Raw genomic sequence first — 12,722 nt, forward strand, 5'->3', positions numbered from 1 at the left:
TTGTCCATGATAATGGTACCTGTGCATTTGCAGTAGTATATACCTTTCGCAAGTACAATTTGTAAGGCCAAAATCTTGCTTGTTCTTGCTATGCTGGCTCCAGAAGCTTTGTTTTACTTCAAACCTTGCAGAGCAGAATCTTCAGGACAACTGAGCCAAAGTTTCTTGAATTAAGAAAGCAAAGCATAACATGAAGTGAGGGGCTCTTGTTGTTGTTGTTTAGTCGTTTAGTCGTGTCCGATTCTTCGTGACCCCATGGACCAGAGCACGCCAGGCACTCCTGTCTTCCGCTGTCTCCCTCAGTCTGGCCAGACACATGCTGGGAGCTTCGAGAACACTGTCCAACCATCTCGTCCTCTGTTGTCCCCTTCTCCTTGTGCCCTCCATCTTTCCCAACATCAGGGTCTTTTCTTTTCCAGGGAGTCTTCTTCTTTTCTTTTCTTTTTAATAATATTTATTGAACATTTTCAAATATAACAAAAAAAGAAAAGAAATAAAACATCCATTTTATAACCTTATTTTCATTAGCATCTTTCCAGGACTTCCCCACCCCACCCCCTCTTGTATTCCAGTTCCTTCAAATAGATTCAACAAGTTCTTACCCCAAATTTTAAACTTATTACAATTAACCCAATGTTAATAATGTTTTTCCCTCCCCTAAAATCGACCCTGCTCCCTTCCACGAGTTCCCCTCTTTAATATGCAGAACAGATTAAAATAAAAGAAAATAGAAAAAAGAATAAAGTATAATTTAACACCCTTTGGATTCCAAATTTCCCTCCCCCCTTTCCCGGTTGCGTTCCCCAATGTCCATCAATGCCTGTTGTCATCCTGGAGATCCCACATCTAGGCCGAAATCCTTCACAAGTCCACTTTGCCGTCTTTTAATAGTCTTTGCCGTCTTTTTGATCATCTTTAGTTTCGAGCGTCCAATCTTGGAAAAACTCTATCTCAAAAAGGTCTATTTTTTTTCCATCCAGATCTCTGTATTTAAGAGTAAAAACTCCAATTTTGTTTCTTTAGACCTTTCAAATCTGGATGTCCCAAATGTTCCCACTTCCAGCTTTATCCAATTCTTGTTGTTCATGTTGTTCTTATTATTCTCTCTCCTCACTTTTCTCTAGTTTCTTTTCCTGCTCTTCTGCAAAAATGTTCCAATTCCAAAAGCTTCTAAATCCCCTACAGAGGCTTTGTTATTCAGGAACAAAACTTTACGTCAAGTCCCTTCCATTCTTCAATAGATAAGTCTATTGTCTCCTTTAGTGTAGAGACCTCTGTAGACAAAATAGTGTTCCATTTCTGCAGTTTCCCAGGAGATAAAAAGTCCAATTCAAATTCCATGCCAGCAATACTTGTAGTGTCCCACAGCCCCTCTAGAGGGATTATGGTAACTCAGTTTCCTTCCAGATCACACCCAACAGTCAAAGTAACTTGTTATTCCTTGTTTTAAACAATTTATATCTAATTTGTAACAAATGTAACCGACAAAGTCCTCATAACAAAGTTCTCTTTTTACTCTTCAGCTTTGACAGCTCCTTTGACAGCTGTCAAAGCCTCTAGTTCTCCTCTCCCGGCGCTCTCGCGGATCGCTCCCGGTTCCCGGGGGGGGGTTGCATTTTAGCTCACATTCTACTTTTCTCCTCCAGCCCAGTCTTATAATTTTCCATCGTGAAATTAGTAGCTTTATCAAACTTAGGTAGCACTCGATCTTAGTTGTTAAATCCTTTGCTTTAAATCCTCTACGACGGGGGGAGACTGACTTCCTTTTTGCACCTCCCCCGCTCGCTCCGAATTTAAAATTTAATTTTTTTTTCCTTTTTTAAGTCCAGTTTCCAATTACTCACGGGTTGTTCTTTTAATCCGAATTTTCAATGGAAGAAGTCAGCGCTCTCCGCCAAATGGCATGCGGCTTCGCTCGGTAGGGGAAGCGGAGGACTCATAGCACCCCCCCCGGCACCCGCTCATTAGCCTTTAAAAAGGCTCCTTCGCGGGTCGGGGGGGCGCAAACGGTGCCCGCCGAGTCACCATGCCCATGGGTTTCAGCGCCCATGGTTTTTGAGGGTCCCCGCGACGCCGACGCGGTAGAACCCAGCCCCTGCCGAGCAGGCTCCCTCCGGAGCTCGGAGGGAGTCCGCCATTCGGCGATGGCGCCAACCCGGAAGTCCTCCAGGGAGTCTTCTCTTCTCATGAGGTGGCCAAAGTATTGGAGCCTCAGCTTCAGGATCTGTCCTTCCAGTGAGCACTCAGGGCTGATTTCCTTAAGAATGGATACGTTTGATCTTAGCTGGGGGCTCTTAGCTGGGTAGAAATTTGTGTTTTGGTGAATTCATGGAAGGAAAACACCTGCTCATCACTATTCTGATCCATACTTCCCCCCTCCAGATCAACGTTGTGATCTTCATACTAGCAGTTAAAGCATCCTGCAGACGACGGCAGCGTTCACTGGAAAAAACTGGAGTTGTGTAAGTTTGTAACCGTGACTGAAAGAAACTAATCATGAGAAGTGGTAAGACAGAGAGACACGTTGTTCTTGCTCCCAGACTGAAACTGGGACACCTCTTCCTTCGAAACGTTGTTTAGTGCCATTGTTCTTTTTACTATTTGATGAATCTTTCGTTTCCCTTCTGTCAGCTCTTGCTCCGCCACTCCCTCCCTTGTCCCCTTTCAGTTTTCTCTTGCTTGTGATCCCCATCTTGAGACACATTCTCCCATAGCATAATTACAGTGATGCACTCCCTGAAAGCAGCTGCTAAAGGTAAAAGAATTGCCTTCAGGCCAGAAGGTGCCTACACCCTGTGACAGCATGCTTCTGCTAAGATGTAAGCAAGGAGAATAAAATGTTAATTTTTAAAAACGTTATCTATACCCTGCCAGAATTTACCCACGGAGCTGCTTACAACATACTAAAATTCAACACTTTTGCATAATATATTAAGGAAACATGGGTAGTCAGTGTGTTGACCTAATGAGTCTACAACTCATCAGCCCCAGTTAGCATGACCATTGATCAGGACTGATGGGAGTTGTAGTCTACTAACATCTGGAGGGGACCATCTTGGCTCTTCCTAGCCTGTGACATTACCATTAGGTCCCAGGTAATTGATGACCTAATCCAGGTTCCAGGATCTTCCCTTTGCAGGGATAGGGCTAGAATGAACTTCAGGTGGATCAGGTGATGATAAAGATTCCAATGCACAGAAGCAGCTCTTCTGTTGATCTGCACACAAATCTCCCCCACCCCCTGCTTGTACAGTTCGGGAGTTTGCCTCATTGTCTCCTGAGGAGTCCCACCCTCAAATATGTACAAGTTAGAGGCAAGGCAGTCCCTTACCATTTTATTAACGGTGTACATAACAGGCAGGTATTGCCACCGCCCAGTGATGAACAAGGGTAAGACATATCATCTGGTTTCTGGAGATTGTTGTAGTTTTCTGAATCACTATAGAGGAAGGCACTTCTGGTGTGCTCAGTAAAATACTGTGAGTGTGTGTGACAGAGAGAGGAGTTGGTGTCAGTGGAAGCATACCACATGATGAGGAAAACACTTGCTAATAATAATAATAGTAATAATAATAATAATAATAATAATAATTTATTATTTATATCCCACCCATCTGGCTGAGCTTCCCCAGCCACTCTGGGCGGCTTCCAATCAAGTGTTAAAAACAATACAGCATTAAATATTAAAAACTTCCCTAAACAGAGCTGCCTTCATATGCCTTTTAAAGAGAAGATAGTTACTTATTTCCTTCACATCTGAAGGGAGAGCGTTCCACAGGGCGGGCGCTACTACCGAGAAGGCCCTCTGTCTGGTTCCCTGTAACCTCACTTCTCGCAATGAGGGAACCGCCAGAAGGCCCTCGGTGCTGGATCTCAGTGTCCGGGCTGAACGATGGAGGTGGACACGCTCCTTCAGGCATACAGGACTGAGGCCGTTTAGGGCTTTAAAGGTCAGCACCAACACTTTGAATTGTGCTCGGAAACGTACTGGGAGCCAATGCAGATCTCTCCGGACTAGTGTTATGTGGTCCCGGCGGCCACTCCCAGTCACCAGTCTAGCTGCTGCATTCTGGATTAGTTGTAGTTTCCGGGTCACCTTCAAAGGTAGCCCCATGTAGAGCGCATTGCAGTAGTCCAAGCGGGAGATAACTAGAGCATGCACCACTCTGGCAAGACAGTCCGCAGGCAGGTAGGGTCTCAGCCTGCGTACCAGATGGAGCTGGTAGACAGCCGCCCTGGACACAGAATTAACCTGCGCCTCCATGGACAGCTAGCACATGATGCAGGTGGTGCTGTGGTCTAAACCACCAAGCCTCCTGGCTTGCCAATCAGAAGGTCAGCGGCTTGAATCTCCGTGACGGGGTGAGCTCCCATTGCTGTCCCAGCTTCTGCCAACCTAGCAGTTCAAAAGCACACCAGTGCAAGTAGATAAATAGATACGGCTGCAGCAGGAAGGTAAATGGCGTTTCAGTGCACTCTGGCTTCCAGCACGGTGTCCTATTGCACCAGAAGCAGTTTAATCCTGCTGGCTACATGACCCAGAAAGCTGTCTGTAGACAAATGCCGGATCCTTTGGCCTGAAAGCAAGCTGAGCGCCCCAACCCCATAGTCATCTTTGACTGGACTTAACCGTCCAGGAGTCCTTTACCTTTACAGAATAAATCCCCTTTACCTATCACCTGCTTTAGCAGTGAGTGTTACTTAGGCCATAAGCCAAGCCTCTGGGGTCTGGCTACCTAGGAGACAGCAAACTGGAATTCACAGATCAGTAGTTAGTATCTCTGCCTAGAGTGTATTTGGTGGACGAGTCACAAAAACTCATTTTTTACAACGTCACGAAGCAAACGAGACAAAACTAGCGTTTGACTTTACTTGTGTTTCATTCTGAACTTCTGCATTTCAGCCAGAGCTTTGAGAATTTATTTCTTTCCTGGGGCGGAATTGGGAATAGCAGTGTGTGTGCTCCAGGGACTGCCATATTTCATGCCTAATACAAATTATTTTGTGGTTTTCATCTAGCTCTGTACTGCGGACTGCTTTCCTATTGCTACTGTTGATCAGCGCTACCTGGTTACTTGGTCTGATGGCGGTGAACAGTGATGTAATGACATTTCACTACCTGTTTGCTATCTTCAGCTGCTTACAGGTGAGTTTGATAAAATGTCTTTATGGTGTGCCTTCAGATCCACTTCTTTGGATTATCGCTTCTCTGATTATGCAGTGCCGAGTCAGGGCTTCATAGGTAAAAATAGCAAACTTAGTGAATTCCCCTTCCTTTAATCGTTAAATGATCCCCTTCCTGCAAACTTTTTTCTATTTTTTAAAACATATTCTTCTTTTGTCCTTTTCTCTCTTCATCCCTCTAAAAAAAAACTAGGGCCTGTTCATCTTCTTCTTCCACTGTATATTCAATAAAGAAGTGAGGAAACATTTGAAGAATACTTTCACTGGAAAGAAGCCGCTCAATGATGACACCACCACCACAAGAGCTACATTGTTAACAGTAAGGAGCCATTCTGCAAGAAGCATTTCCCAGCAGTGACGCATAATAATTCTGTATCCTGACAAAATTGCTAATGCCAAATTTTGTCTGGATTCCCTGCCATCAGCAGTTGGCCTAGAACTCTTTATTTTAGGACATATCCTCTCTTACCAACATAAAACAGAGCTGCATTCAGCTTTGGTTTTTTTAGAATGCAAATGGAAGTATATGCATTGGGATATATGCCATATTCCTATTAAACTATTTAAGTGATTGGAGTTGACTTAAGTCCATTGATTTTGTTGGGTCTCCTCTGCGTAAGACTTAGTTGGATATAACCCTACTGCAACTCACTAGTTTTCTTGTTAGTGTTTAAGGGCAGAAACTCATTTTAAGGAAACATTTAGTGTTATTTCTATCCTGTGTGATATTTTTAGCTCCCAAATTTACATTTATTATCCGATTTTATTAATCAAATGAGGGATCATCGGAAACCTTTGGCCGCTCAAACGTTGACTTTCAGGAGCACAGTTTCTCCTGCTATAAGCTTGCCGTTTCCTAAAAGTCAAATTTTGGATGGCCCAAGAAAAAGATTAGTGAGACCAATCCTTTCTCTGGACAAATAACTTAAAAGTTAAGCTTCCTCCAAACAAAAAATGTATGGCTCATTTGACTACCAAAGCTCATGATCAGGATAACCACATGATGTGGCTGTTGATTGGATGTACCACTACAAAAAAGATGTGTGTCACCTGTTACCGATTGCTCATCATATTAACCCCCACCCCGCCCCCAAAAAAACACAGTAAACTAGCATGTCAGGAAGAAAGCTAGCAAGTCTCCATGAGATCCAGTTTTTCTGTGTTCAGGGGCATTGGAGGAGTAGTTAAGTATGCACCCTCCCTAATTTCACTATGAAATGGTACAGCCCAGCAAGAGCTTCACCGCAGGATTTGGCCTGTATGTATAGATCAGCTTTAATAATATTGACCTTTCAGTTTGATGGGTGGTTTCTAAAATAAACGTATGTGTTTACTGGTCAACACCTCTTATTTTTCCCCTTCTCCCAGCGGTCTCTGAACTGTAACGACACGTATGTAGAAGAGCCAAATATGTATCGCACCAATATTGGAGAATCCACCGTCTCCTTAGACAGCACCGTCAGGTCAGCCAAGAGTCACAATAGCTACCTTGCTTATATTCTCAGGTAATCTGGTGGCGGCGCATGGCTTTCAGGCCTCTCCCTTTTCTCTTTTGTGTTGCTTTTGCAAAAATGAAATAAAATGCATTGCTGCTTTTGCGCAAGTTGTGCTTCCCTTATGCTTCTGTAGATTCGTTTTTGTGCAATATGCATCTTGCACCTTACCTGTGCACACGTTGTTTGCATCATTTGATTTCACCATTTAAGTATAGGCTGAATGCCCATTGCAGTGGCTATACTAATGTCATACAGTCTGCCAGGCAAACATTGCATTTGAAGCAGCAAACTAGAATTTCAGGTGTCTCTGTGGGGTTGCTTGCTATCATCCCCCTTTTCTTCTTCTTAGAGATGAAGCCGCCCAGAAGCTTAGTGTGTCATCCAGCCAAGCAAGAGCTGGTCATACAGAAGGCGATTCCTCCATCTTCCACAAGAAGCCATCAAAACCCAATGGTAAGAGGTCTTTCTTCTCAAAACCGTATATGACAAACATAATTCATTTTTATAATGTTTTATAATGTTGTACTGTTTTAGTGTTGTTAGCCGCCCTGAGCCCGGCGTCGGCTGGGGAGGGCGGGATATAAATAAAATTTATTATTATTATTATTATCTCCTCTAGTCCCCACCAACCAGCACCATGTATTAAGACAATCAGTGCTTTTCTCAGTTTCAGTAAACTACAGGGCGTTTGTCTCATTGTCAGGTGCCATTGATTAGGGCAGGCTTAAGTAGCAGCAGCAACAGTAACTACCATATTTTTCCGTGTATGACAAGCTTTTTTGACCCCAAAATAAGGTTCGAAATTTAGGTTCACCTTATACAGTACACAACCGCTCGCGTCACTTACAATCGCCGCTTACAATCTTGGGCTTGTACTTCGTTCTGACGGGTGAGCGATTTTCAGCATCTCCCCCCCCCCAAAAAAAAAATCAAATAGCCAATCACCGCTTAAAAACTCAGGCTTGCACTTCGTTCCGGTGAGTGAGGGATTCTGAGAATTGGCCACTTGATTGTTGTGGCACTGCGGCAGCCAATAGACAGGGAGCTGATAGGTGATTTCTGCAACTTAGTGGAAACCACCTATCAGCTCCCTGATTGCCGCCAGCGGCCGCCAATCACGCTCCCACTTGCTGCGACGAGGGCAGCTGTATATTGGCTGCCGCAGCAGCAATCAGGAGGGCTAATAGAGGCAATCAGGCAGTTGCGACGCAAGCAGTTGTGTGCTGCATTCTGGTGGGTGAGTGGTTTTCGGCATTCCCCCCAAATAATCCCCCCCCCAAAGATCAACCCCCCTATTTTCTAAATTTTGAGGCCCCCAAAATAGTCTTATAGACTGAAAAATACAGTAATTTCCATATTGCATCAGGACCAAATCAATATTTGTAGTAATAGGAAATGTCAGGAGCCGTAAGTGTACTACTGTGTTGAAAAGGGCAACAAGAGATCCTCCACAATGCATAATATAGCAAGATACAAAGCTGCGTTTTGTACAGTTACTCGTGCAAAGGTGTCAGGGCTGGTTCAGCTGCAGGTCAGCTCAGAGACACAGAGATGAGCAGTAAAATTGATTCTTTATTCAAAGAAACAGAATACAAACTGATAAACCTACAGGCAGGACTGGCCCCGGGGTTCAAGCAGTTGCCAGAACTGTCTCTCCCACTTTCCCCTCAGCCTCCCCATCCAGCTGTTTTCCCAGCCATCTTAAACTCAGTCCGTTTTCTGTGCTCTTTTCTCTGCTCCATGCAAAGCTCTCTGTGCCCTTGGAGACAAGGGAGGACTGGAGCTGAATACAGTGGGACCGGCAGGCTCCTGTTGCAGCCTCAGCCCCCACCTCCCTCTCAGCTGCCTCTCCTTCCTCTCTCACTCAAGCCTGTTGCTTGTTCAGCATCCAACCATCCGGCCCCCTGCCTCATCGTGTCCTACCACCACTCCCCTGGCTTTTATCCTTCCTCCTCTGAGGCTTCTCTAGGGCACAGAAGCCAACCAGGAAGCAGGACATGAGTGCCACAGGTCTCTTCCCACTTGGGATTCCCAACAACTTGCATTTATAGAGGCATCAAGCACTGGAAGCAGAGCATAACTGTTGCAGCTAGTAGCCATCGAGAGCCCTGTCCTCTGTGACTGCACAAAGAGGAATGATAGAGCGGACTAGACCAAACACCTGTGACTAAAGAACGCTTGAAGGATGTGATAAGTTAATGCACTTGCTGTTTCCCTCGGTTCTTGCATATAGTAAACCGTATGCCTGCGTTGCTTCAACACTTTCATTCGTTTACTTCTACAGAGAACGATTCTGACTCGGACAGCGAGTTGTCCCTTGACGAACACAGCAGCTCCTATGCCTCTTCACACTCGTCAGATAGTGAGGAAGATGGGGTAGAAGCAGGGAAAAAATGGAATGCAGCCAGCTCAAAAAACAATGACCAGGGTCCACTCCACAGCACTCCCAAAGGTAAGAGAGCAACAGCTAAAACTGTGCTTCCTCCTGTAGGGTCCTTAAAGGTCACTTTGAAAGGGCTGGTCTGCTTCAGAGAGTTAGCAGGGTCTTGCCCTTGGAAGATGCACCGCAAATCTGATGGGTTTGGCCTAAGACAGGGCTGGGGGACCCTTCTTGCTGACAGTGGATGGGGAAGCCAGCAGAACCAGACCCAAAAGTACTACAGTACTTACTCTATCCTGTTTTCCATCCCCCACCCCTTCTGTTCACGCGCATGAAATTAGATGGAGAATCTCAGGCCACAGGTTGCCCACCCCTGGAACAACTGGATTGTTATTTCACATTCCCCACCTGACTCACGCGCCAGTTGTAAGGACAGACAAACATCATTTTAAAAGTTAAAAGGGCAGGAGAGATGAGCCATAGTCAAAATGAGCATTTACTGCGCAAGAGGATTCTTAGTCTAGAAAGGTCTTCTACTGTCGCAGTTACTTAGGCGAATGGGGCAATGGCTTCCTTCGTTGGTTGCGAAGCTGCGGCACCAGTAAATTCAGAGAAAGCCAAAAATATCCCTGGCCACACTTGGGTGTTACCCAGAACAGCATGAAAGGACAAGAAAGAAGAAACCTCTCAGTTAGCAGGCACCGGAATGCCGCTCCAATCAGCTGACACAATCTAGGCAACAGGTCCATGGTGAGTAAAGGGCAGGGCAGCACGTGAAGCCACCAAAAGAGAAAACAGCTCCTTGTTCTCTTCAGGAATGTGGAGCATTTTCTCTGCCTTGTGTCTCTTGTGGCATTTCAGCAAGAGCAAGAGTGCAGTGTTTCCTAATGCAGCAGGACTGCCCTGGCTTGCAAATCACCCTCTCCATGACAGGAAAGTCAGTGGAGAGGCAGTGACAAGCAGACTGAGCAGAGTAGATCTCTGCCCCCCCCCAACATCACCTAGTGAGGCTTAATTTCATTTATAAAAAATCATTTGCAAAATGTACAAGTCACTTTATTTGGCTGAAAATGGGGGCTCAGAAAGTGGCATACTCGAAACTCAAGTAATCGCCAAACCCTTTATTGTAAAAGGGAATCACTCAGAATCCAGTTAGTTCTTGGTCCCTGGCTGTGATCAAGAAATCACCTATTCCCCCCCCCCTTAAGTTTCTTGTGCCCTAGTTTTATTTTTAAGTGAGAACATTTCATTCATTTAGAAGAATGAATTTTGGATTGTGTGTATGTGGTGGCCCAATAAATGCTCAGTGGTGAGAAAAATATGCTTCCCAACCCCAGATTACATTGCTGAGCTTCCAATTCATTTGTGGAGCGAAGGTTGCCAGCAGGGTGGCTGCAAATAAGGAGAAAAGAAGCAACCATGAACCTAAACCTGAAATTATACACAAACCAGATTTGAGTCAAAGGACTGCAAAGGAAGCTGCCTCATCCCGAGTCAGATCATTGGTCCACTGGGCTCGGCATTGTTGACACTGATTGACAGCAACTCTCCAGGTTTTCAAGCAGGAGATACTGCAGACTGAAACTAGTTCGCTTTGGCCAAAGATGTGTCATTGCTAATGGGCGTATTCTGTGTTGTAGATAGTTGCCAAAGCTGCTTCCAAGAACAGAGGAAGCTGCAGAGAGAAGCTCTAATGTTGTGTGCCGCTTTTTGTTTTTAACTGGTTTGGGGTTTTATTTTCCTGTGTCCTGCAGTAGATTCTGTTCCCAATCACGTGAAACCCTACTGGCCTTCTGAGGGTGTAACGGCAAGTGACGGCGAGGAGCCAAGTGCAAAGCAAAAGCTGAAGGTGGAAACCAAGGTGAATGTGGAACTTCACCGGGAAAACCACACCAACCACAGCAGCGAAGCACCTCAGGATAAAGAGAACGAAGGGCAGCAGAAGGAGAACAAGCTGCTTGTGCAACAGAACCACCAGCAGCCAGAACAGAGGAAAGGTAATGGAGAAAGGTCTCCATAAATATATCTCCAGAAATATATCCCCAGAAATCCACAATGCTCGAGAGACCGTTAGCTCTCCCTGTTTGCGTTGTTTCAGCTTCTCCTGCGTTGAGCACACCACCTTAAACATACCCACATTTCACTGGATGTCACAATTGGACATCCTCCCATCCATTCTGAACAAAGGAGAGGTGCAGAGAGCTTTGCTTCAGGCAAGCACAGTGCCTTTTTCCCATCAATGAGAAATGATGCCTGCTCCATTTTGTGGTTCTGCCTTTCCCCCTACCCTTTCAGATGGAGTACAGTGGTGCCCCGCAAGACGAATGCCTCCCAAGACGAAAAACTCACTAGACGAAAGAGTTTTCCGTTTTTTGAGGTGCTTCGCAAGACGAATTTCCCTATGGGCTTGCTTCGCAAGACGAAACGTCTTGCGAGTTCTTGCGAGTTTGTTTCCTTTTTCTTAAAGCCGCTAAGCCGTTAATAGCCGCCAATAGCCGTGCTTCGCAAGACAAAAAAACCACAAGATGAAGAGACTCGCGGAACGGAGCGCCGGTCACACTGAAAGTAGAGCACCCGGCGCTTCGGGAACACATTGGCAGCCTGCCGCCCGGTGTGAGGGGCGCCCTGAAGCAGAGCGCCCCTCACGCCGGGCAGACATCCGCAGGGTGGGGAGCCCTGCAGGAGTTCCCCGCAGGGCTCCCCTCGCTGCGGATAGCCGCCCGGCGCGAGGGGCGCCCTGAAGCAGAGCGCCCCGCGCATCAGCCAGCCCCACAAGCTCGGGGGACAGCAGGGAGGCGCAGCGCCGCCATCCCGCTGTTCCTTGACCTGGTTCAGTTTCCCCGACCTGGTTTTGGGGGGGAAATAAAGGGGAATTTTTTTTCCTTTATTTCCCCCCAAAAAGCTAGGTGCGTCCTATGGGATGGAGCGTCCTATGGGACGGAAAATACGGTACTTATTTCCAATCTAAGAATACATGGAGCATCGAGTCTTCCTTAAATACGGGTTTTGAATTTGTCTCCATTTCATTATACTGAATTTCTCCACTCATCACTTCCTGTTTCTTTCCATGGAAGGCATACTGAAGAACAAAGTCACCTACCCACCGCCACTGGTGGACAAGAACATGAAGAACAGACTAAGGGAAAAACTGTCAGATTATAATCAAACCACTATCTCGCCAAGAATGACTTCCATTGGGACTAACAATGGCATCCGTGCCACTTCAGATTCTGGAGTAACAATAAAAAACCCCAGAAGAGATCAGCCTCCAGAACAGATCAACGGTTTGGCCATGAACGTCCATGTGGGAACCGTAACTGCGGAGACTTCTGATTCGGAGTGAGTGTGACTCTTTGTGAATTGCTTCTCTCTGTCGCGTGGTGTTGCCTCTCTCGGGTTTCTGACGCCTGCTCCTCTCCATACTTTTTAACACTTCAATGGCCCAAATTGCAGACGTTTGTTCTTATAAACGTCAGGGCTCTTTGCTCCTCCTTTTCGTCTGCACCAATTTCAGTGCTTCAATCCTGCTTTATTTTAAACCAAAGTTCTCTGTTCCTTCTGAAACGGGGAACTCTGGTTTAACGTCAGTTGACTCATCAGGATAGTAAGCCAGAGTCATATACTGGAACCTAATTAATCACAATATCCCCTACCAGCATAAC

At 45.8% G+C, this 12,722-nt stretch overlaps 1 protein-coding gene across 3 annotated transcripts in view; it reads left to right on the top strand.

Moving 5' to 3' along the window:
* The window catches only part of CELSR1 (cadherin EGF LAG seven-pass G-type receptor 1), a 155,105-nt gene that overhangs the window by 140,108 nt on the left and 2,275 nt on the right, over window positions 1-12,722 (top strand). For 2 of the 3 annotated variants that reach the window (XM_081877753.1, XM_081877754.1), the window contains exons 27-34: window positions 2,383-2,462; window positions 5,020-5,146; window positions 5,378-5,503; window positions 6,553-6,689; window positions 7,030-7,133; window positions 8,965-9,132; window positions 10,815-11,057; window positions 12,135-12,399. In XM_081877753.1, the coding sequence (XP_081733879.1) occupies window positions 2,383-2,462; window positions 5,020-5,146; window positions 5,378-5,503; window positions 6,553-6,689; window positions 7,030-7,133; window positions 8,965-9,132; window positions 10,815-11,057; window positions 12,135-12,399 (1,250 nt within the window). The remainder of the gene's footprint in view (window positions 1-2,382; window positions 2,463-5,019; window positions 5,147-5,377; window positions 5,504-6,552; window positions 6,690-7,029; window positions 7,134-8,964; window positions 9,133-10,814; window positions 11,058-12,134; window positions 12,400-12,722) is intronic. The other variant, XM_081877755.1, reaches the window with a different exon arrangement.

Source organism: Podarcis erhardii, assembly GCF_964252035.2.
Source record: "Podarcis erhardii genome assembly, chromosome: 10".
NCBI classification, from domain to species: Eukaryota; Metazoa; Chordata; class Lepidosauria; order Squamata; family Lacertidae; genus Podarcis; species Podarcis erhardii.